Raw genomic sequence first — 22,913 nt, 5'->3', positions numbered from 1 at the left:
ATAATATAATTTAATTAATGAAATATATCTCATCAATAATTTCAAAATATAAATCATTGTGATTATGAAATAGATCAAATACATTTGAATATCATTGAAATAATGATGTATAATTTAATTGATACAATCACCAAATCATATTACATTTCATTTTAATCAATCACCAACAAGAAGAAAAGAAAACGAATCAATAACTACCATTGAATAATATCATGAAAAGAATAGATTTAAATCTTATTCATGTATTAATTCAATCATCATTTAAACAATATTTTGATATTGTCATAACGATAATTAGAAAGTTATGAAAATGTTTGCTGAATTAGAATCTGTAACAAGCATAATTAATGAAGATAAATGAAGTATCAATGTCTCATATTTTTATCAATTAAAACAACATAAACAAAAAGTGATTTAATTTACATTCATGAAATAGATTAAATGAAATTGTAAATTATTAATAAATAATTTATAGTACATAACATCAAATAGAAATACAAATAAATACAATAATAAGAAATAAAGAATAAATAAATATAATCATTTCTTTTTTTTTAATAAAAAATAAAGTAAAATAATACAATAAAACAATATAAAAAGTAGTATTAAAAATATAATTTTACTTCATTTATAATAATGAATCTATGTAACATCTTTAATATTTATGACTATCATATTTCTAGTGATCATGTTTTAGTTAGATAGTTGTAATAATACATCTTTATTAAATAGTTTTATTAAATACAAAAAACGAATAAATGGATGTCAAAAAAAGAAAAATAGAATTGTAATCTTAAAAATTAACTTGAAATAAAATAAAAATGGAAAATACAACTAATAAACAATAAATCAAGAATGAAATTAGGATATAATGAAATAATGATAACATCAATGTATTTTAATGATATTAAAGATTTTATTAATTTAGAAATAGGAATTAAAAGATTTCAAGGAAATATTGAACGATTTCATTTTAATCCAATTCAATTTAAATCATTATTCAAGAATGTTATTTGTTATATTAAAATATTTCATATTTATAATAAATATAATGAAATATTTAATTATGGAAAAATAAATAAACAAATAATCTGATATTTAGTAAATAATTAAAGATATTTAAAAGAGAAAGGTAAAGAAATATAAAATATTAGCCACAAAAAAAAGAAATAAGAGAAAAGAATATAACAAGAAGTCAAAAATGAATAATAAAAGAATTGAAATAATTAGATAATGATAATCATAAATAATGATATTCATTAAATTAACAATAAAATCAAATAATCAAATAAATCAAATATTATAAAATATACAATTTGTTTATAATATCATTTTTGTTTAATTTTATGTTTTATTATCTGGAAATCATTACACAGTATCTTTACTATTCATATTTATTATATTCACAATGAATACTTTCAATTTCAACTGTTGTAGTATGTTTTTCTCATTGTTTTTATATTCAAAAGTGTTTTATAACTCTTTTATTCAAATAATTAATGAATTAACTCAATTACTTATTGTTTATTCTTTTTGCATCATTGTGTGTGTTCAAAAGATCCTCTCGGTATTGTTTTATTCTTCTTTAACTCTTCTGTACATCCACAGCCATAAAAACAACATTCTCCAAATAATGTAATTGATGATGGTATGTTAATTGATGTTAATGATGAACAATTATTAAAACAATAATTTCCTAATTTAATAATTGATGTTGGTAATATAACTTCACTTAATGATGAGCATTCACTAAAACAGTGATTTCCTAATTTGCTGATTGTTGTTGGTATATTGATTGATTTTAATGAATTACATTTATAAAAACACCAATCATCTATTTCACTTATTGTAGTTGGAATAATAAATTCATTTATATCTTTCTTTTCAATACTCTTTCCATTTATTGTTTTAAGGTTAAGTGGTATTTCAATACTAAATAGTATTGGTTCGTTCATAAATATTCTTTCTTTACTGATGAATTGTAGATTTTCTATTTCAAGACGTCTTAACAAATAAGATCCATCAAACTGTCTATTTTCAAATGACGTAATTGATGATGGAATATTGATTGATGTTAATGACTCACACAAACTAAAACTTCCTTTTCCTATTTTATTAACAGATGGTGGTATAGAAATTGATGTTAATGAATAACATTTATAAAAACACCAATACCCAAACTCCTTAATTGTTGTTGGTATATTAATTGATGTTAATGATGGACATACACAAAAACAACAACCACCTAATTCACTTATTGTAGTTGGTATATCAACAGACGTTAGTGACAAACAACCACTAAAACACCAATCACCTAATTTAGTGATTGTAGTTGGAATAATAAATTCGTTGATATCTTTCTTTTCGATATTCTCTCCATTGATTTTTTGTAAGTTTTTTGGTATTTTAAAACTAATTAGCACTGGTTTATTCATAAATATTCTTTCTTCGCTGATAAACTGTATATTTTCAAGGACTATACTTGTCAATGATGTACATTCATCAAAACAACAGCGTCCCAATTCACTGACTGTTGTTGGAATAGTGACAGATGTTAATGACGAACAACCACTAAAACACTCATCTCCTAATTTACTAATTGTTGTTGGTATAGTAACTGACGTTAATGATGAACACTCACAAAAGCATTCATTTCCTAATACACTAACTGTTGTTGGTACATTAATTGTTGTTAATGAACATTTTCTAAAACACAAATCCCCTAATTTACTAATTGATGATGGTATATTAATTGATGTTAATGATGAACATTCATAAAAACATTCATTTCCAAGTGATTTAACTTCTTGTGGTATTATATTTCCATATTTATTTCTGTCTTTATATGTATATTCTATATTTTTACATGAATTTCCTTGTTCTTTTTCTTTTAAATATGTTGAATAATCTACTGTACACCACATCACTTTTTTAAATATTTTTCCATCATTAAATATTTCATCATTTTTACTATAAATATGAAATGTTTCAATATTAGGAAACAACTTTCTTGAATGTTCATTTAATGGAATTGGATTAAAATGAAATCGTTCCATATTTCCTTGAAATCTTTTAACACCTAATTCTAAATTAATAAAATCATTAATATCATTAAAGTACATTGATGTTATCATTATTTCATTATATCCTAATTTCATTATTGATTTGTTGTTTCTTGTTGTATTTTCCATTTTTATTTTATTTCAACTTAAAATATTTTTAAGATTTAAAAAAATCTATTTTAAAAATAGTAATCATTCGATTTTTTTATTTTTCTATTTTTAAGTTATGATAAATAAACAATTTGAATGAAACATCCACTTTTCACTATCATCTTTCATTTTCTGATTATCTCTTATTGGTCTTGTTTTTTAGAGTGGTCAAATGACTTACCATTCAACATAATGAATGTTGTTAATCAAAATCAATCAATTAATCAAAAGAAATGATTTATGATGAATAAAAAGATAACAAGAAATAATAATAATAAATAATGTGATTTATTGTCAAATAATCATTTCAAATGATATAACAACAACAATGTAATCACGTTGTTGATTAAACCTAATTATTTCATAAGATGATTACATTCTAATCATATTCCTGATGATTTTAAACATGTTGAATGATAACTATGACCACATCCAAATACATTGATTAATTCATCCTTTTCTTTATGACAAACAACACATTCTTTTGTTGTAATATTTCCTTTTTTTAATTCTTTGTTATGTTGTTGTATTGTTTGGTTTAGTTGTTCATTTGAAATCATTTGAAGTGTTTTGTACATTGTTAATTTCGATTGGCTTTGTTTGATTAAATCACTTAACACCATTCTTAATAAAACTCCTTCTGTGATTTTACAACAAAATTCAATTCCTTCTTTTATTGGTATATTTGAAATTTCTATTTCAACTATTTCTCGATACACTTTCTTGTATTCTTCATAACATTCATTTCTTCTCTTCATTATTTCATTACATCTCTTCATCACTTCAACACATTCTTCATTTCTAGTTATATCTCTTAATCGAAATGTTTCACTTACTTCTTTGAGATCTTCCATAATTCCTTCATACATTTTAGTTATTTCTTCTTCCTTTTCTTTTCTTTCTTCTTCATTTTGATTTTGATTTTGTTTGTCTATTTCATTTAAACATGTGATACTTCTGCTTTGAAGATTTCTAAAACATTCTTTAATTTCTCCTTTCTTTCTTCTAATCATCAATATTGTTCTTTCATCTTTATATTTCAATGCCAGTTCAATAACTTTATCCATATCACATGTTTTTCTATCGATGATTTGTCGTATTTCTGTGGTGTCTTTCTTCATTTCATAACAACTCTCAATCACTTTCATAACAATACATCTCATATTTCTTTGAATGATTGGATTTACTTCATTCATCATTATTCTTCCATACTCATAAATGATTTCATATGGTGTGTTTGGTTGAACTAAACAATATAATCCACAACTTGCAAAATATTTAACTCCAATATTCATTGTTTTCTTTATATCCATTTCATACATTTTTTTTGTGAATTTTTTAACTGTTTTCTCAATACTTTCTCGTTCTAATCCTTTTCGTATCCATCTTTCTATCTCATTCCATACATCTCCTTTTTGGATAATAACCATTGTCATTAACGCATCACGTGCTGTTTCATTTTCATTTAATCTCCGTAATATTTTCTTATTATTAACTGTGAATGCTGCTTTAACTATTTTATCTATTTCTTTTCCACTTCTTTCTTTAACACATTCTTTAATTCCTTCATTACACATTTCTTCATCTTCTTTATTGTAATCTTTTGATGTTAAAACATTAAATATAGCTTCTTTCATTCCTCGTTCTCCATATTTCATTCTAATCACTTCTCGTGCTGCACTTTCTTTAACTTCTGTGATTGGACTTTTCATTGTTTCTATTAATCCTTCAATAACTTCTTTCTTCTCTCCAATATCTCTCAACACATCTATTGTTTTGTCTTTACAAATAATAATTCTTCAATTAATGTCATTCCATATGTATTATTAAATACTATCTTAATTATTTCTTTATCATCTCCTTCTGCATTACATCTTTCTGCATTTGTGATAAGCATTTCAATATTGTTCTTCATGCTTTCTTCAATTAAACTTGTTGGTGTGATTCCATGTTTGAGAATGTTATGTGAAACAATGCGAAATGCTTCAATTGTCTTTTTCCCTAATGACCTATACATTGTGAAAATAGTAGAATATCTTGAATATTCAATACATATACTGATCACAGATGCAATATCTAATATATTTGAATAACATCCTATTATTCTTTCACTTATTGTACTATCTTTATTTTTCAATCCCATCACAAATATTTCCCATGCATTTTTCTTATTTATTTCAATTTTCTTTCCTTTCTCATTTATTTCTGAAATTATTTTATTCATTATTATTTCTTTTTGTTCATCAGGAGTGGATTCAATTAATGTATCAACACATTCTAATTCTTTTGCATATTCCCAACAATCTTTTCCTTCTTTTGCCATTTTACTTATGATTTCTTTTCCTTTTCTTTTCATTGTTCCTTTTCTTTCAATGCATATCTTTATTTGTTCTTCTTCATTTTCTATCTCATCTATCATTTCTTCTTCTGTTGGAATGTCTATACTTTTGAATCTATTCATTGTGAGTATTACTATCATTTTATCATTATTCTGAATTTCTTCTATTGGTGTATTATTTATTATTTCTTTCTCTCTATTCCCTTGATTAACTTTAATTTGATTATTATATTGTGTTAAAATGATTGTATCACAGCAAATAATAGATATTGGTGATTTAACTTTGATTTCTTTAATTATTTCAATACTAAATTTCCCTTCATCAAATCTTTCTTCATACAAACTTATTGTGTTATTATGTAATATACAAAGATGTGGGAGTGTTTCCTTCTTTTCAATTTGAAGAATAGGTGTTGATGAAATACTTTGGATTTTTTATACAGATAATATTCTGTTGGTGGACATGTGAATGGTGGAATACAACTCTGATATTTTGATTCATTTCTATTCATTTTCTCATCATTTAAATCACATAACCATAAAAATACTGATTTACTTGTTGCTAACATAAATTGTCCGACTTCTTTTGTTTTTGCTGTAACATGTGTTAAACATGAATTTGATAATACATCAACATGTCCTCGTTGTCCAAATCCAACAATCGATGTATCAGGATATTCAATTACTCTCAGTGTTTTATCATTTGAATATAATGTAAAGATTCTTGCTGATAAAAAGTATCCTTTGGTTGTTCCTGAAATCACTTGTCGATAAAAACACTCAATATGTTTCAATTTCAATGACTAATACAGTGAAATCACTTGAATTTGTGAGTATTAAATCTTCATAACAATCAATACTAATAATTGGTGCTGATTTCATTAATGGTGGTGGTGTATGAATTATACTTTCTTGTGTATCAATGTTATAATAAATGATTCTATTATTATCACTGAAACAAATCATTCTTTTATCATTCACACAATATCCTTTGATTGTTATTCCTTCTTTTCTAATGAGAGTATTGACTTGATTAAATCTATCATCATTATCCATTTTTTTATTATTCTTTTTTCAGTTCTTTTTATTTCTTTTATTAATTATTTTGAATTTGAAAATATCAATGTTTATTAATGTTTATTAATTTTTAGAATATTGAATACCATCTCATAATCTGATTGTTAGTGTTGTTCAATACATTGTATATCTTCTATTAAATTTTTCAATTCATACAAATCCGAATAGTAATGAATTTGATTCACCTCATCCTTCATATCATTTTCTATCATTAACTAGACATTGTTCAATGTATTGTGTTTATAAATATTTCAGTATGTGAACTAAATGTTACTGGAGTGCTAATACTTCCAAATATTATTTGTTACTTTCTTCCTGAATATGCAAATCTCTCATTAATGTAAATATTCAATAATAACTAGTCATTCAGTTTGTGATAGTTCTTTAATAGTACATACATGATCAAGTAACATTCTAATAGTTGATTTCTCATTAATATTCCATTCTTCACTTCTTTCTTTGGTAATACATACAAATTGTATATTAATATTATTTGACGCAATGTTAATTTTTTTTGTTCTTTAATTTCTGAATAAATTATTTCTAGTTTGATTGGTACCTTTCAATGTATTAAATATATTGATGGTTATTGAACAATCATTTCTCATTATTTTCTATTTTATAGATAATGAATCACATCATCCTTTCATTTCTTGAACTATTATCATTTCTAATTTATCTCTTTTTATTTTATATTCTTAGTTATTTTCTCATTTAATTGTTTTATTGATTGATAGATGAAATGTTTATATTGATTTATTGATTTTATTTTATATTCTTTTTTAGTTTTTATAATTCAAATAAATAATAATGAATAAAAATCATTTCATTTCAATTACAATAATTCGTTGTGGTGTGAAATATTCTGGAAATTGTTTTCAACAAAGTGCATTTGTTATTCCTTTATATTCATATGAACGTTGTTTGCAATATGATTTTGTTTTATAACTTTCTTTATAAACATAAATATCACATCCAAATGTAAACAAATAATTACTTGATTGGTCATATAACCAAAATGCATCTTCTAGATATTTAATATCAAATTTCTTCATTCTTTGTATTCTTCTTTTTGTTTCTATTGAAAATAAAAATGATTTTGGATCATTTATCCAATTATCAATTTTATCAATTTTCACATTAACATATCCTCCAAATTTATTTCCATTTGTATCTTCAATAATAATTATTATATGTTCTTTATTTATTATTCTTTGATTAAATACTGATGTACACATATTCCACTTATCAATATTTGAATTAAATATAACATCATTTATTCTTCTTTCTGTCCATTCTTCTATTTGTTTAATTATTTGTTTTGTTTTATCAATTGATATGTTATTTGATGTTGATGTTGTTATTCCCATTATTATTTATTTTTAAGTTCTTTTTATTTTTAATAACATTTTATTTTATTGTTATATATCACATTTCATTAATTTTGTTATTTAATCTCATATTTATTATTAAGTTCTTTTTATGTTTTTAATAACATTTATTTATTCTTTTTGTTATTTATTTTTATTTCATTCTTTTATTTCTATATTTTATTCATTTCTATTCATTAAAATATATTCGTTTATTTCTTATTTATCATTTATTTCTTATTTGATATTTTTATTTATTTGTTTCTTGTTATATTCTTTATTTATTCTTTTTATTAATTTCTTCTTATGATTTCTTTTATTTCATTTATTCATCATTATCATGTTTTAATTTAAACAGATATTATATCTATATTGATTTATTAGATTATTGATAAAATTAGTTTAAATATATCTTATGAATAACTTCTTTTTACTTCATTTCATTATTTTATTAAATTAGATTTTGATAAATAATGAGATAATGTTATTGTTAATATCATTGATTTATCTCATTGATGTAATGGTAATCATTATTTTGTTAATATAAATATGAAAGTATTATAATCATATTTTATTCATCATTTTAATGAATTGATTTTATCTTTTGTTATAAACAACAATGAAATAATATAGAATAAATATTGAATGTATATCAACAATATTCATATGAAATTTGTGATTTATCTAAAATGAATAAGAAAGAAATACAACAAATATTGATAAATAAGATAAAATTGATAAATTCAAAATCAAATATTTAAAATACAACATCAAGTGAGAAGTTAAATATACAAATATGATATTAGAATATTTGAACATGAAATAATCAAATCAATTGATAATAAAAATGAAATACAAATGAATATGATAATTGATGATAAGAAAGAAAATATCATAAAAAGAAAATATGAAATAAATAATTGAAATAGAAATATTCAAAATATAAAATATTGAAATATGAGAATATAAAATGAAATATAAATAAGAATAAATGAATTCTAAATAATAAATAAATAGAATAAATTGATAATATGAATGTAGTATTAAAATATTAATATTAATACAAATATATAAAATAAATAATGAATAATAAATAATGATGATATAATAAATACATGATATATAAATAATAATATCATTTATGATTAACATTGAAATTATTTAATTTGTGATATTTGAATATTAATATATTTAAAATATAATGAAATAAAATAATATCAATAATATTATGATATAAAATATGATTAATAAATCAAAATTAAATATTTAAATATGAATATTTTATTTATATTTCAATTATACAACAATAATTATTCAGTTACAAAATATTCATTGATATTAATGATATGAAAATAATAATATAATTTGAAAATAAATAATAAAAATGAATATAATTATTTTCATAATATTCAAAATCATTAAACATAATAGAATATTTGAATATTTCAAATGATAATATTTCTATTTTATTTAAATATTTAAATGATATTATAATTTATTAAATTCAAATTAATTGATGTTTTATTCTCTTTTTAAATTAAATAAAACAAATAAATGAATTTAATTAACTTATTTATCAATTATTTCATTTCATTATAAATAAAATCAATTAATATATTATGAATTGTTTAATTATTCAATTTATTTTATAAATATTAATTCAATATAATGAATTAATAACTTATTATTATTTATTTATTTTCTTTTATTTTATTACAAATACAAATAAATTCAATATTTTTATCATTAATATTGAATATCAATGAAATATTCTAATTAATCATTAATGAATTTATAATTATTAAATAATTTATTTATTGGATTATTAATGTTATTTTATGAAATTAAATTATTAAATTCATTAAATTTATCATATCTTGTTTATAAAATAATTATATTTATTATGAATATATTTTATAATTTATTCATTATCATTTTATTTTATTATGATTTCATTCTATTATTTTAAAATATTTTAATATGATAAACTTCTTCGATTAAATATTAATTTATTCTTGTTTTTCATTGATTTGTATTTAAATATTATCAATCACTCTATTTTGTGTTTTGATTAATACTTGAATATATTTAATGATTTATCATAATATTAATTATGATTGAAGAATTTCAATTTATTTTTATGATTTTCTCTTATGTTTATAATTTCTTATTTCTTGTTTTTAAATACATTCAATTTCTTCTTATACTTCTTGTTATTTCACTAGATTATTGAACTCTATTATCATTATATTAACAAATGATTCTATTTGTTTATTTTATTACATAATGGATTAAAGTAGAATATTAAAAATGATTAAAAGATATAATAAATGAAAATTGAATATTTTATAGAAATAATAAATATTAATGTAAATCTTGTTTGTTCTGTTATTATTATATTTTGAATAAATTTAAGTTAATGTTGATATTCATTAATGATTTTGATTACTCTCATTATTTTATTATTATTTATCATTTCTGTATATTTCTATAACAAAATAATAAATGAAACATCACATAACTATAAAATAAACATAATAAAAGAATGAGAAATGAATATTAATAAGAAATATAAAAGATATAATAATGAGAATAAGTAATAATTATAATATTTAATACATTAATTATCACCATATTCATTATATTTTTCATTCATCAATTCATTTATTTCATCATTATATTATTTTATCAATAATTCAAATAAAAATAATCAGTATTATAATACAAATAAATAAAATAAAACATGATATAAATAAAGTATTTGAAATTGTAACAAATAAAATAAAAGATATTTAAATGGAAAGAAATGTAGTGAATATATAAGAAATGTGTATATTTAATAATAAGAAATTAACAATAACCATATGGAGGTCATTAAATATAAAAAGAAATGTATTCATCAAAGTAGTAAAAATGCAAGAAGGAGTAATTATAAATTGAAGTATTAAATCTAAAATACTTCATATTGATATATTAAAATATTGTAAACATTGTCCTAACAAAATGTATTAATAATAATGAAATTGTTATAAATTACATTAAATATTTATTTGTTAGTGACCATTCTTTTAATGTTAAAATATCAGATATATATTATCAAAACATCAAAGATAAAATTGATATATTAATGATGTTGATATATGTTAAGATAGAAATATTGAATTAATTATATTTACAAAATAAATAAATACAAAGAATTACAAGAGAAGTTAATACAGAGTAGAGAAATAATACCTGTAATATTAACAATCAATTAATACATAAAGAAACAGTAAGAAGATTAAAATCACTAAAATTACAAATCAACTTCAACAAAATACTATGAACAATATTATTAAAAACATGAAATATTTAATGTTCTACATATTCAACACTGGTAACACATTAGAAGAAGAACTTTCTAATTCTCATATATTAGAAATGAACTCTATTATAGAAATAGAGCATATTGAATTCACTGAAATAATCACTTCTTAATTTGTTTGTTATTCTTTTGTTTTCTCTTTAACTTTATTTTATTCAGTATTACCTTTTTTTCTTATTTCTTTTTACATTTAATTATTATTATTTCTGTTAATGATTATTCTTTTAAATGTTATTATTGATTTTATATTGTTCTTCTATGTATTTCTTAATGGTGTTATTCAAAGTATAATATCACATTTTGTTGTATTCTTATATTGAACAAAAGGATTTATCATATAATTTTATAAATGAAGAAGAATAATGTTGAATGTAAATGTAAAAAAGAAGTGTTTCTGTTCTCTAAAGAGGTGAAGTGTTTTTGTATTGATTAGTAAGAGTGAAAGTGGAAATCAGAAGATACTTAATAAAACTATAATGAAATAGAAAAAGAATTATAATAAGATTCTTAAAATTAATAAGAAGTATATAAACAACTAAAATATCAACAAACATCATTACAATGTCTGTCATTAACAAACAAATTAAATCTACTGTATTTACTAGTGATTCATGTATTAGGAAGAGAAAATGAATAATGAAATTAAAGAAGAAAACATTATTAATGTGTATACAATAAAATATGGTATTTGTTTAGAGTTAAAAAAACAAAGAATGAAGAAGGAGTTCAAAGGATTAATTAATTGTGATTATGATGAAATGATTCAAAAGAAAATTAATAATACATCTCAAGAAATGGAGATGTTCATAGAACAAGATAAAAAGGGGAAATACATCAAAGAGAAATAGATAAAACAATTATTATAATACTTTAGATGAAGAGATAAGTAATTATGGAAAAAGAAATAAGAAACAAGAATAAGTTATAACACAAATAAAAAGAAAGAATAACAAAATATAATGAAACAAACAAAGAAGAAATATATGGAAAAGGAGAAAAAACAAAGAATAATATATTAAAGAAAATAAAATTAAAGAATATAAAAAATCAATGAATTAATAATGAAATTGATTCTAGTATTAACTTTCTATTAAATACTCATAATTTAATTTGTTATGAAATTCATTATAATAAAGAAAAATGGAAATAATTAGAACAAACACCAATAATACAACCATTTATTTATTAATAATAATTATATGATAATATTCAAATACTTTTATGATTAGAATTTAAATTTAAACAATGTACTACTAAATAATTGATAGATAAGATATTTCACACTAAATTCAAGAATTTCTAATATATTTGAAGAAACAAAATAACCTAACTTTAATCAATAAACACAAAATTAGAGATAAAATATAAAATAAACAGAATAAGAAGTTGATGATATTTAATGTATTTAGAATAGTTATATAATATAATATTTATTGTAATATTCTTTTAAACGTATTAAATCAGAATGAAAAGAAAGAAGAAATAAATAATAAGATAACTATAAACAAAGTAAGTAGAAGAAAGATAAATAAATTCATAAACATTAATCATATTTTAGTTTTAATAATAATTCAAATACAAAGATAAATGATAATAATTTACATTTCAACATAATATTCATTTTATCTTAAATCATTATTGAATCAAGTGAGTTTATAATGTTTTTATCAATATAATTAACATCATTTCACTTTTTATTATACACATTCATTATTAACTTATCAAATGATGAAAAATACAAGAATGTTATCAATCATCAACATTTATTTTATTGTAAGTTTCATAAATAATAATAGAACAAAAATGAATCACAAATAAATAAAATGAACAAGAAATATGTATTTTATTATAATTCACTTTATTAATTGAACAAGAAATTAGAAATTGTTTACTATTCAATGAACAATCATTTAATACAATTTCATAATCCATTGATAAACAAGATACAACAAAATAATCAAAATGATAATGAATATGAGTATTATAAGAAACAAATAAATATAAGAATAAGAAAATAAGAATATCAAAGATATAATTATTAAAGAAATAAAGAAGAATGAAATACAAATATACGAAATATAAATAATATAGAAATAGAGAATATGATATAATAAAAAATAAAGAAGAAAGAAGATAATAAATATATAGAAATAAATATAATTGAAATAGAAAATATAAAGAAATAAGAAAGTTCAAAAAGAATATAATTAAAAGATAAATAAACAAGAAATAAAATAATAAGAGTAATAGATATACATATTAAAACATTAAATAAAATATATAGAATACAACAAGAAGAAGATATACAAAAAGAAATAATAGAAAATAATCAAATGAAAAGATTAATAGAATAAAATAAGAAATAAACATAAATAAAATATAAAGAAATAAAGAATCAAATATAAAAAGATGATAAAGAAATAAATCAAAAGAAGAAATAATAAGAAAATAACATATTATAAAAATAAAGAAGAATAAATAATCAGAAAGAATTTGAATCAAATCATAGAAAAAGAAGAGAATAAAGAATCAAATTAAATCAAAAGAAATAAAATATAATAAATAATATACAATGATATATTTATTACACATTATAAATTAACAAATAATATAAAATGATAATAATAAATGAAATGTATTATAATCAATTTACAATACAAATATATTTACTTAATATATTTAATAAAATAGAAAATATATAATATAAATATTTGATATAAATGATAATAATATATCAAAAGAATATAATAATAAATTAAATAAATAAAAAGATTTTTAGAAAGAAATAAAAGAATAAGAATAAATAGAAAAGAAGAAATAAAAGAATATAAAAGAGATAATATATAAATTAATAATAAAGAAATAATATAAAAACAGTAATATAAACCATCTTAAACAATATAAATCAAATATATTTGAATTATTAAATAATCTAAATGAATATGAATTATTTTATTTATTAATTTTCTTTTATATACTAAAGATTTTAATAATATCAAAAGAAAGTTGACAATCAAAATATTAAATAAATAAATTATATTAGAGAATGTTAATATTATGAATTATTTGATTTTTATTCAACTTGATTATATTTTAAAAATTAAGATATTTATATTACTTCTATCATTTTAATGAAAATATAAAGATGAAATAATATGAATATATTATTTATTCATTTTTAAGAAATGAGAAATAATATAATAAATAAAGAATATAAATAAATAATATTGTTATAATAAATTAACAAATCTAATTTATCATTCTTAATGAATAAACTAAATATCTCAATGTTTATTATTTATTATTTATTTAATATTTTTATAATTGTTTTAATTTAATTCATTTTTAATAAATAAAAGATAAAAAGTAATCAAAATAGTTAGAGTTCTACTATTATATAATTAATATATTGTATAATTTAAAGAATGATAAATATAAATTATGTTATTTATTTTGTTTTGATGATTATCATTATTATATTTGTTTAAATTATATTTAAATTTATAATTATTTTTATTTGATTTAGTTAATATTTTTCATTCTGATTATTTTATTATTTCTTTTTATTTATTTTCTTTTATCTTCATTATATATAATTTTTATATTCTTTTTCATTTTCTTGTTTATTTTCTTATAATTATACTGTTTCCTTTTTCTTTAACCTTTCTATTATATCATTTCATTCTTTTATTCTTGTTTCTCTGTTCATTGTTCATTTTGAATTACTTCTTGTTTATATTTTTGTTTTTATATCATTTTATTACATCAATCATTCTATTTATGTTCATTCTCATCTTTATTTATTTATATTATCATTCATTAACTTTAACAATTTATAATTAAATATTCAGAATTTAACAAAATATTAATTATAACCAAATTTATTTGTTTATGACAATTGTTTATTAAAATTTACTTTATAATTATGTTTCTCTTTAATATTTAATTATTCTTTGAAATTATTAATTGTTGATACAATTTATTATATTTAATACTATCATTATCATTTATTTGTGTTTATTTATGTTACAAACAATATTCTATTTTAAATCATATTCTTTTTGATTGATTTGATATTGTTAATTTAGATTTTCAATTCTTTAATTTATTTAACATTTTCTGTATTTTCACATATTTTTATTCCTTTCTTTGTTTATTCAATTATCTTCTATTATATTTAATCATTTATCATTCTTTATTTTATTGTTGTTGATGTTATCATATTGTGTATTTTGTGTTTCTTTATCATTTATTTATCTTTTTCTCTTGTTATTTTGTGTTTGATTTGATTTATCTCTTTCTTCTTATCTCATTGATTTCAGTTGAATTATCATTACCTCTTATTTCTCTTTATTTCTTCTTTCTCTTTCTTTTATTATTAGTTTGTCATTTTCATTATATGATTGTAAATGGATTGTTCTTTTTATTTGTGTTTTCATTCAATTTCCTCTCTTTTTATTTTGTATTGAGAGTAAACAATAATCAATATTTAAAGTATATAATTAATGAAAATGATATGCCATTCATCATTCTTCTTTTCATTGTAGTGATCATTTTAGAAACAAATTAGAAATAGAATGATGAAAGTAAATAAAATGAAACAGTAAGAAGGATATAACAACTAAATTACAATATATTTCAAATAATTCAAAGAACTATTATTTCATATTATGGATATTCAAAATTACCAAACATTAAAAGATGATGATTATAATACATTTGTATATTTATTGTATGGTATTATTTAATCATTAATAGTTTGTTGTGTTTGTTTCAAACAATGTAAAATAAATTAAGGAATCAAATATACAATAATTTTATTTGTTTTTTGTCGTTTTTATTTTTGTTGTTTTATTTATTTTTGTGTTTATTGGTTTGTTGTTATTTATTTATTGTGTTATTAATAAACCATTTTAAAATTATTTATTTTTAATTTATTTAAATTATTTTAAACATCTCTTTACCCCCTTTTCATAAAAATATGAAGTGATGAGAAGATGATAAGATGAAATAGAATAAGTATGTTAATCATTATAAAACCATAATAAAATGATAGTTAATGAGAATGAAAGAATATGTTTTCTATCGTCAAATTAATTATCGATAATTATTCTCATTTAAACATATTTCAATTAAATTAAATATGAACAAACCATATTTACTTTATTTTCTTAAACATTCATTTAATGTTAATATTTTAACAATCAAATTTTTTTTTAATTGAGTTTTAAGAAATATTTGTTGTTATTGAATGATAATAAGAAAGGAAATAATAACCCTTTTCATCACAAATTCATACAAATAAATTAAAATAAATTATATAAATTTATTATATTCTAAAAATAAAAGAATAAAAAAAGAAATAAAGAAAAAAATGTAAAATAACTCAAATAAACAAATACAATGTGGTTTTGTTTATTACTTCTATTTATTTCATTTTGTGATGGTAAATATTGTCAAAAAGAGAATGAGAATAGTATTATGTTTTATGCAAATACTAGTTGTACTGATTCTACTTTAACTTCATATGTATTAACAGGAGATTATACTAAATATTCATCAGTTATTATTTCAGTTAATAATAATGACATTAAACCACTTTATTTTGGTTCAACAAATCCATTTAAAGCGAATAATGTTATTGTAAGATTAGAAGAAGGAAATAGTAAAAGTTATTATCTCAACTTTAGAAATATTGAAACAAATTTTGAACTTGAATTAATCAAAAATTCTTATTCATTTGAAAAAGTTCAATTTATTTTCTTTAATGGAAATAGTCCAACAAGAATAATTGGAGATGTTGATGAATTGTGGGTTCGTGGAAATGATAATAATAATTATTATTATTATCATTTACCTATTCAACGTACTTACTTCAATTCAATTCCTATTAATTTAAAATTTAGTTCTAATAATGGTATATGGTATTTAATATCATCATATGAAGGATCAATCAATAAAATAACATCAACTTCATCAAGTGATAAATATTTTAATCAAACATGTGGTGGAATGGTTCGTTATTTTAGTTATAATAATATCGAAATTCATGATATAACAACAGAATGTAATCATCAATTTAAAAAAGATGATGAAGATGACTTTAATTTATTTATTGTTACTACTACTGTATCTTTATCTAATTATTATCAAATATCATTATCAACAAATAATTATATTATTAGAAATAATGATGATTCATCAAAGACTCATACAATATACACATATCCTAATCAATGGTTAAAATATGAATCATCAAATCAAATAAAGTTCAAAATTTATAGAAAGAAAGAACCATATCAAAAAATTGAATTCAATTTAATAATTGAATCATCAAATGAAGGAACAACATTAATTAAAGAATTAGAAAATAATGATAAATCAATTTCAACACTAATTATTTCTTCTTCAAAACATTTATATGTTTTAGGTGATGTAAAATTTTCAAGAACAACATTAACAACAAAGAAAAGTCAAATAATGATTATTGGAATGAAAGGAATAACATTAGATAGTATTGGATATAAGAATTGTAATATGTTGATTTACAAAGAAGAAACAAGAGAATGTATTGAATGTGAAAAAGGATATTATTTAAATTCAAATAAAGAATGTCAATTATTACCAGATAATTGTATTGTAGGATATAAAACATATTGTTATCAATGTAAAGAAGGATATATTAAAGAAAATGGAGAATGTAAAGAAAAAGATAATAAATGTAATAAATCAGAAAGAAATTATTGTTTAAAATGTTCAAATGGATATAAAATACAAAATAATCAATGTATTGGAGATAAAGAAGATCAATGTTATTATGAAGGAAATAAATGTGTATCATGTTCAAATAGATATACATTAAACAATAAAAAATGTTCAAATAAAGAAAAGAATCAAAATGGAAAGAATGAAGAAATATATTGTGAAAATGGAAAATACATCAATAATAATAAATGTATAGAATGTTCAAAATCAGAAATATGTCAAACAAATGATATTGAAATAAAATGTAAATATGAAGAATATTTAGATAATAATAAATGTATAAATAAAACATGTGAAGAAGATATGATAAAAGATCAAAATGGAAAATGTAATAATAATAATAATATTGAATATTGTTTAAATAAATCATATGTTAATGGAAAATGTGTTGAATGTTTAAATACATATTCACCTAATTTGAACGGAGAATGTATTAATACAAAAATAGAATATTGTGAAGAACAAAATACATATGGATGTAAAAGATGTAAAGAAGGATATTATTTAACAAAAGACATGAAATGTTTAAAATGTGATGATAAATGTGAAACATGTTATGGAACATCTACATATTGTATGAGTTGTTCTAATGATAAATATTTAAGAAATGATAAAACATGTCAATCAAATGAAGAATTAAATGGAACATGTTTACAAATATTGCAAGATGGAAGTGGATGTGGAATATGTAATAAAGGATATTATAGAAATGGGAAAGGATGTTCAAAATGTGAAAAAGAATGTTTAACATGTAATCAAAAAGATAAATGTATAATATGTGGAGAAGGATATTTTATGAGTTCAACAGGAATATGTAAATCAACAACAACAATTAAAGGATGTAAAGGAGAAATAGATAAAGAATATGGATGTAGAGAATGTTTAACAGGATATTATTTAATAAATAAAGAATGTTCAAAATGTGGAAATAAATGTATAACATGTTTAAATGAGAAAGAATGTAATAAATGTGAAGATGAATATATAATAATAAATAAAGAATGTATTCATTATTCAAATATTAATAAATGTAAAGAAACAAAAAATAATAAATGTTCAAAATGTTCATTTTGGTATGGAATCAATGAAGAAGGAACAAAATGTAATAAAGAAATCGTATGGTGGATGATAATGATAATTATCATCATTATACTTATTATCATCATTATAATAATTATAATTATAATAATAATGATTAATTACATTATAAAACGCAAAGAAAAGAAAGAACAAGAGAAAACAACAACAATATTTAAAATTTCACAATCAAATATCAAATTTATATCACTTGGAGATGGAATAATAACAAATAAAAAAGAAATAGAAATAGGAGAAGGAGAAGAAATTGAAGTAAATAAAGAAATCAGAGAATTAATATGTATTGGAAATGAAAATAAAGAAAAAAAGAAAATACAAATAAGTAGTAAAGAAGAAAATGAAAAATATTCAATTAGAACAAACCCAAATATCATTACAATTGAAGGAGGATATGCATGTGAATTTGAAATATTCACTACAATCAAATGTACTACTAAAATTAAAGAACAAATAATGATAATTAGTAAAACACTTAATAAAACACAAGAAGAAATAATTAAAAGTATTTCAATTAAAGGAGAAACACAAATATCAACACGACTTGATCCCGATGAAATAAAAGAAAAAAATAAAATAGGAGAAGGATCATTTGGAATTGTATATATCGGAGAATTTAGAGGGAATCAAGTAGCAATTAAGAAAATGAAACAAATTGATAAAGATGAAAATAAAATGAAAGAATTTGAGAAAGAAGTAATGATGTTAGATAAATTTAGAAGTGAATATATTATTCAATTTTATGGAGCAGTATTTATTCCTAATAAAATATGTATGATAACAGAATATGCAAAATATGGATCAATACAAGATTTAATTAATAAAAGAACAAACACAGAAATACCAAATAAAATAAGAATTAAATTCATGCTAGATGGAGCAAAAGGAATTTCATATCTTCATTCAAATGGAATACTACATCGAGATATTAAACCAGATAATTTTCTTGTTGTATCAATTGATGATAATATTGGAGTTAATTGTAAATTAACAGATTTTGGAAGTTCAAGAAACATTAATATGATGATGACAAATATGACATTCACAAAAGGGATAGGAACACCAAAATACATGGCACCAGAAATACTAAATCGAGAACATTATAAAATGGAATCAGATATATATTCATATTCAATAACAATGTTACAAATCATTACATGGCAAGATCCATTTCCTAAAACATTGTATCCACATCCATGGGATATTGCAAATACAATATCAACAGGTAAACGACCAAAAATAATACAAGAAGTTAAAGAAGATATTAAAGAAATCATTGAAAAAACATGGAAACAAGAACCGAAAGAAAGAATAAGAATAGAAGAAGTAGTAAAAATGTTAGAAAGAATTGAAAATAAAGAATGAAAAGAAACATAAAAGAAATAGAATTAATATATTTCATTTAATTCTATTAAATAATTTAATTTTATTAACATATTTTATCATTTCATTTTATTACAAATAATGAAATGAACAACAAATAAATTAAAATAGAATACATTCATTCAAAATAATTATATAATAAACAAAATGAAAAATAGAAGGATAAAATATGATAAATAACAAGAATGAATAGATAATTATAAATTATAATATAATAAAATTGGTTTAATTATATTTGATAGAAATATTAATTGATTTATGAATGATAGAGATATTAATTAAATGATGTATTTGTTATTTTAATTTTATTATTGATATTGTTTTTATCTTCTTTTCTTTTAAATATAATTTTCATATTTATCATATAATTTAATTAATTTGTGAATTGAAGATACAATATCAGAAACAAACACAATTAATAAAATGAAATTAAACTTCTAATATCATTATTTATCATTATTTCTTTTATTAAAAATAAATAAATTATTATTTAATTAATATGATTATTGTTATTCTTCACATTACTAAAATACATTGATGATGTTTAATGTTATTTTATAAATCAATGAATTAAATGAAGAAGATTTAAATTGTAGAATTTGAAATAAGAATAAAACAAAAGAGATGAAATGAATAATAAAAATGATAATAGATTTGATGATATAAATTCATAAATAAATACATAAATACAATGAATATTAATACAATGAATAATAAAGAATAAAATAATGATAATAAAATGAATTATCAAAACAATGAAATGATGAATATATAAATAATTATCATTATTTAATTTATTTATTATTATTTCTTATTTAAATATTCTTTTCTTCATATTATTATCATATTTTATTTCTTTATTCTCTCTTTTATTTCTTATTTTATTTATTTATTATTTTGTTTATTATTTATTTCTTTCATATCTTCTTTTCTTTATTTTTATTTTATTAATTTCATTTTCTTGTTTCATTTGATTTATCATTGTTTCTTCTTTTCTTTATTCTATTTATGTTCTTTATCTATTTATTTATCATTATTTATTATTATTCTCTTTGTTAATGTATTTATTATAAATATAATGTAATTTTATTTTGTTTGTTAAAATATCTTAATTATTTCTTATTTTGTTATCTGTTCTTTATTTTTATTTCATTTATGTTTTTCTAAACTTATCATTTTATTCTTATTCTTTTAATTATTCTATTTTACTTTCTTCTCTCTTATTTCTCTTCATTTTTATTTTCTTATATATTTTACATTTTCTTTTATCTTTCTTAATTATTCTTTATTTTCTCTTCTTTCTAATTATCTTTCTTATATTTCTAATTTTTCATTATTATACTTTCTTTATACTATTTTATCTTTATCTTCTAGTTAAATTACATTCATTTTATTTCTATTTTCTTAAAATTATTTATATTCTTGTTTTTATTGTTTCTTCTATTTCTTTGTTTGTTGTTTGTTTATTTTATCTATTTATTGTTTTCTGCTTCTTCTCTTTTGATTTTTTTCTATTCTATTCTTTATTTCTCTTATTCTTTATTAAAACATCAATTGTTTTATTTATTTTAATTCATTATTATAATTTCTTGTGGTTATTCTTTAATTCTTTTCTTCATCTTTTAAAATATTTTGATGATATTATTGATTTATTCAAAATAACTTATACTCATTCATTAATGTGTTAGTTATTATGATGTTGTGTATTTATAAAAACATTCATTTCTTATTTATTTGTTGATGATTGTTAATGATATTATTCAATATTCTAATCAATCAATTTATTTATATCATAATTCTACTATTATTGTTAATATTAATTTCACTTAATGAACACAATTATCTAAAACAACAATAAATTCACTCATTGATATTTATGTATTAATTGATATTAATGATGAACATCTTTTAAAACAACACTTCCTTGTTTTAATGATTAATATTGTTAATAATTTCTTGTTATTCTAAAATATTATTTAAAATTACTATTTATCAATTGATTTAACTTCTATTAGTATTGTATTTCATTATTTATTTCTATCTTCTATTGTGTATTCTATATTTTAAATATATTTCATTCTTCTTTTTATTTTAAATATGTTGAATTTAATATTTATTTATTCTTCCATCACGAAATATTTCATCATATTTATTATAAATATGAAGTGTTTCAATATTATCAAATAATTTACTTGAATAATGATTTAAAGAATTGGATTAAAATGAAATCATTCAATATTTCATTGAAATCTTTTAATTCCAATTTCTAAATTAATAAAATCTTTAATATCATTAAAATATTTTGATGT

The 22,913-nt window shown here is 19.3% G+C and overlaps 5 protein-coding genes across 5 annotated transcripts, besides 70 other annotated features; 2 read left to right on the top strand and 3 right to left on the bottom strand.

Moving 5' to 3' along the window:
* Positions 1-28: a sequence feature (AT_rich).
* A 402-nt stretch (positions 29-430) lies between these two features.
* Positions 431-537: a microsatellite.
* Positions 479-598: a microsatellite.
* Positions 487-540: a microsatellite.
* A 5-nt stretch (positions 599-603) lies between the features above and the next one.
* Positions 604-638: a sequence feature (AT_rich).
* Positions 639-769: 131 nt separating this feature from the next.
* Positions 770-886: a microsatellite.
* On the top strand, positions 880-1,205 carry EDI_239790 (uncharacterized protein; the record flags this gene model as incomplete). The annotated part of the gene is made up of 2 exons (XM_001737291.1): positions 880-1,008; positions 1,155-1,205. 2 exons carry the CDS (start codon positions 880-882, stop codon positions 1,203-1,205), a joined length of 180 nt encoding a protein of 59 aa, XP_001737343.1.
* Positions 1,017-1,068: a sequence feature (AT_rich).
* Positions 1,073-1,250: a microsatellite.
* Positions 1,130-1,310: a microsatellite.
* Positions 1,311-1,538: 228 nt separating this feature from the next.
* On the bottom strand, positions 1,539-3,158 carry EDI_239780 (uncharacterized protein; the record flags this gene model as incomplete). Its single annotated transcript, XM_001737290.1, has 1 exon — positions 1,539-3,158. The coding sequence occupies one exon, from the start codon at positions 3,156-3,158 to the stop codon at positions 1,539-1,541; it is 1,620 nt and encodes a 539-aa protein (XP_001737342.1).
* Positions 3,134-3,220: a microsatellite.
* A 375-nt stretch (positions 3,221-3,595) lies between these two features.
* On the bottom strand, positions 3,596-4,924 carry EDI_239770 (uncharacterized protein; the record flags this gene model as incomplete). The annotated part of the gene is made up of 1 exon (XM_001737289.1): positions 3,596-4,924. The coding sequence occupies one exon, from the start codon at positions 4,922-4,924 to the stop codon at positions 3,596-3,598; it is 1,329 nt and encodes a 442-aa protein (XP_001737341.1).
* Positions 4,091-4,125: a microsatellite.
* A 56-nt stretch (positions 4,925-4,980) lies between the features above and the next one.
* Positions 4,981-6,606, bottom strand: EDI_239760 (uncharacterized protein; the record flags this gene model as incomplete). Its single annotated transcript, XM_001737288.1, has 3 exons — positions 4,981-5,937; positions 5,976-6,313; positions 6,372-6,606. The coding sequence occupies 3 exons, from the start codon at positions 6,604-6,606 to the stop codon at positions 4,981-4,983; spliced, it is 1,530 nt and encodes a 509-aa protein (XP_001737340.1).
* Positions 5,516-5,641: a microsatellite.
* Positions 6,607-6,631: 25 nt separating the features above from the next.
* Positions 6,632-6,700: a sequence feature (AT_rich).
* Positions 6,701-7,341: 641 nt separating this feature from the next.
* Positions 7,342-8,332: a repeat region.
* Positions 8,333-8,837: 505 nt separating this feature from the next.
* Positions 8,838-8,989: a microsatellite.
* Positions 8,966-9,127: a microsatellite.
* A 62-nt stretch (positions 9,128-9,189) lies between these two features.
* Positions 9,190-9,262: a microsatellite.
* Positions 9,263-9,512: a sequence feature (AT_rich).
* Positions 9,513-9,532: 20 nt separating this feature from the next.
* Positions 9,533-9,698: a microsatellite.
* Positions 9,699-9,700: 2 nt separating this feature from the next.
* Positions 9,701-9,802: a sequence feature (AT_rich).
* Positions 9,803-9,983: a microsatellite.
* Positions 9,984-10,297: 314 nt separating this feature from the next.
* Positions 10,298-10,366: a sequence feature (AT_rich).
* Positions 10,367-10,514: 148 nt separating this feature from the next.
* Positions 10,515-10,608: a microsatellite.
* A 35-nt stretch (positions 10,609-10,643) lies between these two features.
* Positions 10,644-10,753: a repeat region.
* Positions 10,715-11,002: a repeat region.
* Positions 10,999-11,475: a repeat region.
* Positions 11,476-11,629: a microsatellite.
* A 628-nt stretch (positions 11,630-12,257) lies between these two features.
* Positions 12,258-12,429: a microsatellite.
* Positions 12,430-12,537: 108 nt separating this feature from the next.
* Positions 12,538-12,604: a sequence feature (AT_rich).
* Positions 12,605-12,753: 149 nt separating this feature from the next.
* Positions 12,754-12,812: a sequence feature (AT_rich).
* A 73-nt stretch (positions 12,813-12,885) lies between these two features.
* Positions 12,886-12,962: a sequence feature (AT_rich).
* A 391-nt stretch (positions 12,963-13,353) lies between these two features.
* Positions 13,354-13,540: a microsatellite.
* Positions 13,406-13,599: a microsatellite.
* A 67-nt stretch (positions 13,600-13,666) lies between these two features.
* Positions 13,667-13,840: a microsatellite.
* Positions 13,841-13,908: 68 nt separating this feature from the next.
* Positions 13,909-14,095: a microsatellite.
* Positions 14,047-14,233: a microsatellite.
* Positions 14,234-14,258: 25 nt separating this feature from the next.
* Positions 14,259-14,439: a sequence feature (AT_rich).
* A 7-nt stretch (positions 14,440-14,446) lies between these two features.
* Positions 14,447-14,727: a sequence feature (AT_rich).
* Positions 14,689-14,804: a sequence feature (AT_rich).
* A 4-nt stretch (positions 14,805-14,808) lies between these two features.
* Positions 14,809-14,991: a microsatellite.
* Positions 14,918-15,071: a microsatellite.
* Positions 15,047-15,178: a microsatellite.
* A 13-nt stretch (positions 15,179-15,191) lies between these two features.
* Positions 15,192-15,355: a sequence feature (AT_rich).
* Positions 15,356-15,461: 106 nt separating this feature from the next.
* Positions 15,462-15,636: a microsatellite.
* A 68-nt stretch (positions 15,637-15,704) lies between these two features.
* Positions 15,705-15,828: a microsatellite.
* Positions 15,829-16,177: 349 nt separating this feature from the next.
* Positions 16,178-16,310: a microsatellite.
* A 350-nt stretch (positions 16,311-16,660) lies between these two features.
* Positions 16,661-16,697: a sequence feature (AT_rich).
* A 1-nt stretch (position 16,698) lies between these two features.
* Positions 16,699-16,746: a microsatellite.
* A 96-nt stretch (positions 16,747-16,842) lies between these two features.
* EDI_239740 (protein serine/threonine kinase, putative) lies at positions 16,843-20,586 on the top strand (the record flags this gene model as incomplete). Its single annotated transcript, XM_001737287.1, has 1 exon — positions 16,843-20,586. The coding sequence occupies one exon, from the start codon at positions 16,843-16,845 to the stop codon at positions 20,584-20,586; it is 3,744 nt and encodes a 1,247-aa protein (XP_001737339.1).
* Positions 17,189-17,211: a sequence feature (AT_rich).
* Positions 18,456-18,493: a sequence feature (AT_rich).
* Positions 19,106-19,180: a sequence feature (AT_rich).
* Positions 19,252-19,322: a microsatellite.
* Positions 19,425-19,568: a microsatellite.
* Positions 20,457-20,613: a microsatellite.
* Positions 20,614-20,679: a sequence feature (AT_rich).
* A 5-nt stretch (positions 20,680-20,684) lies between these two features.
* Positions 20,685-20,825: a microsatellite.
* Positions 20,826-20,892: 67 nt separating this feature from the next.
* Positions 20,893-20,965: a microsatellite.
* Positions 20,966-21,042: 77 nt separating this feature from the next.
* Positions 21,043-21,131: a microsatellite.
* A 75-nt stretch (positions 21,132-21,206) lies between these two features.
* Positions 21,207-21,383: a microsatellite.
* Positions 21,267-21,386: a microsatellite.
* Positions 21,387-21,388: 2 nt separating this feature from the next.
* Positions 21,389-21,459: a sequence feature (AT_rich).
* Positions 21,460-21,472: 13 nt separating this feature from the next.
* Positions 21,473-21,646: a microsatellite.
* A 19-nt stretch (positions 21,647-21,665) lies between these two features.
* Positions 21,666-21,721: a sequence feature (AT_rich).
* Positions 21,722-21,905: a microsatellite.
* Positions 21,800-21,974: a microsatellite.
* Positions 21,960-22,141: a microsatellite.
* A 20-nt stretch (positions 22,142-22,161) lies between these two features.
* Positions 22,162-22,192: a sequence feature (AT_rich).
* A 339-nt stretch (positions 22,193-22,531) lies between these two features.
* Positions 22,532-22,597: a sequence feature (AT_rich).
* A 29-nt stretch (positions 22,598-22,626) lies between these two features.
* Positions 22,627-22,723: a microsatellite.
* A 148-nt stretch (positions 22,724-22,871) lies between these two features.
* Positions 22,872-22,908: a sequence feature (AT_rich).
* Positions 22,909-22,913: the final 5 nt, after the last annotated feature.

The sequence above is a fragment of the Entamoeba dispar genome, genomic scaffold (genome assembly GCF_000209125.1).
Source record: "Entamoeba dispar SAW760 scf_1105229460509 genomic scaffold, whole genome shotgun sequence".
In the NCBI taxonomy this organism is placed as follows: Eukaryota; Evosea; order Mastigamoebida; family Endamoebidae; genus Entamoeba; species Entamoeba dispar.
The sequence above is the reverse complement of the archived record's forward strand: the minus strand, read 5'-3'. Positions and strand labels throughout refer to the sequence as shown.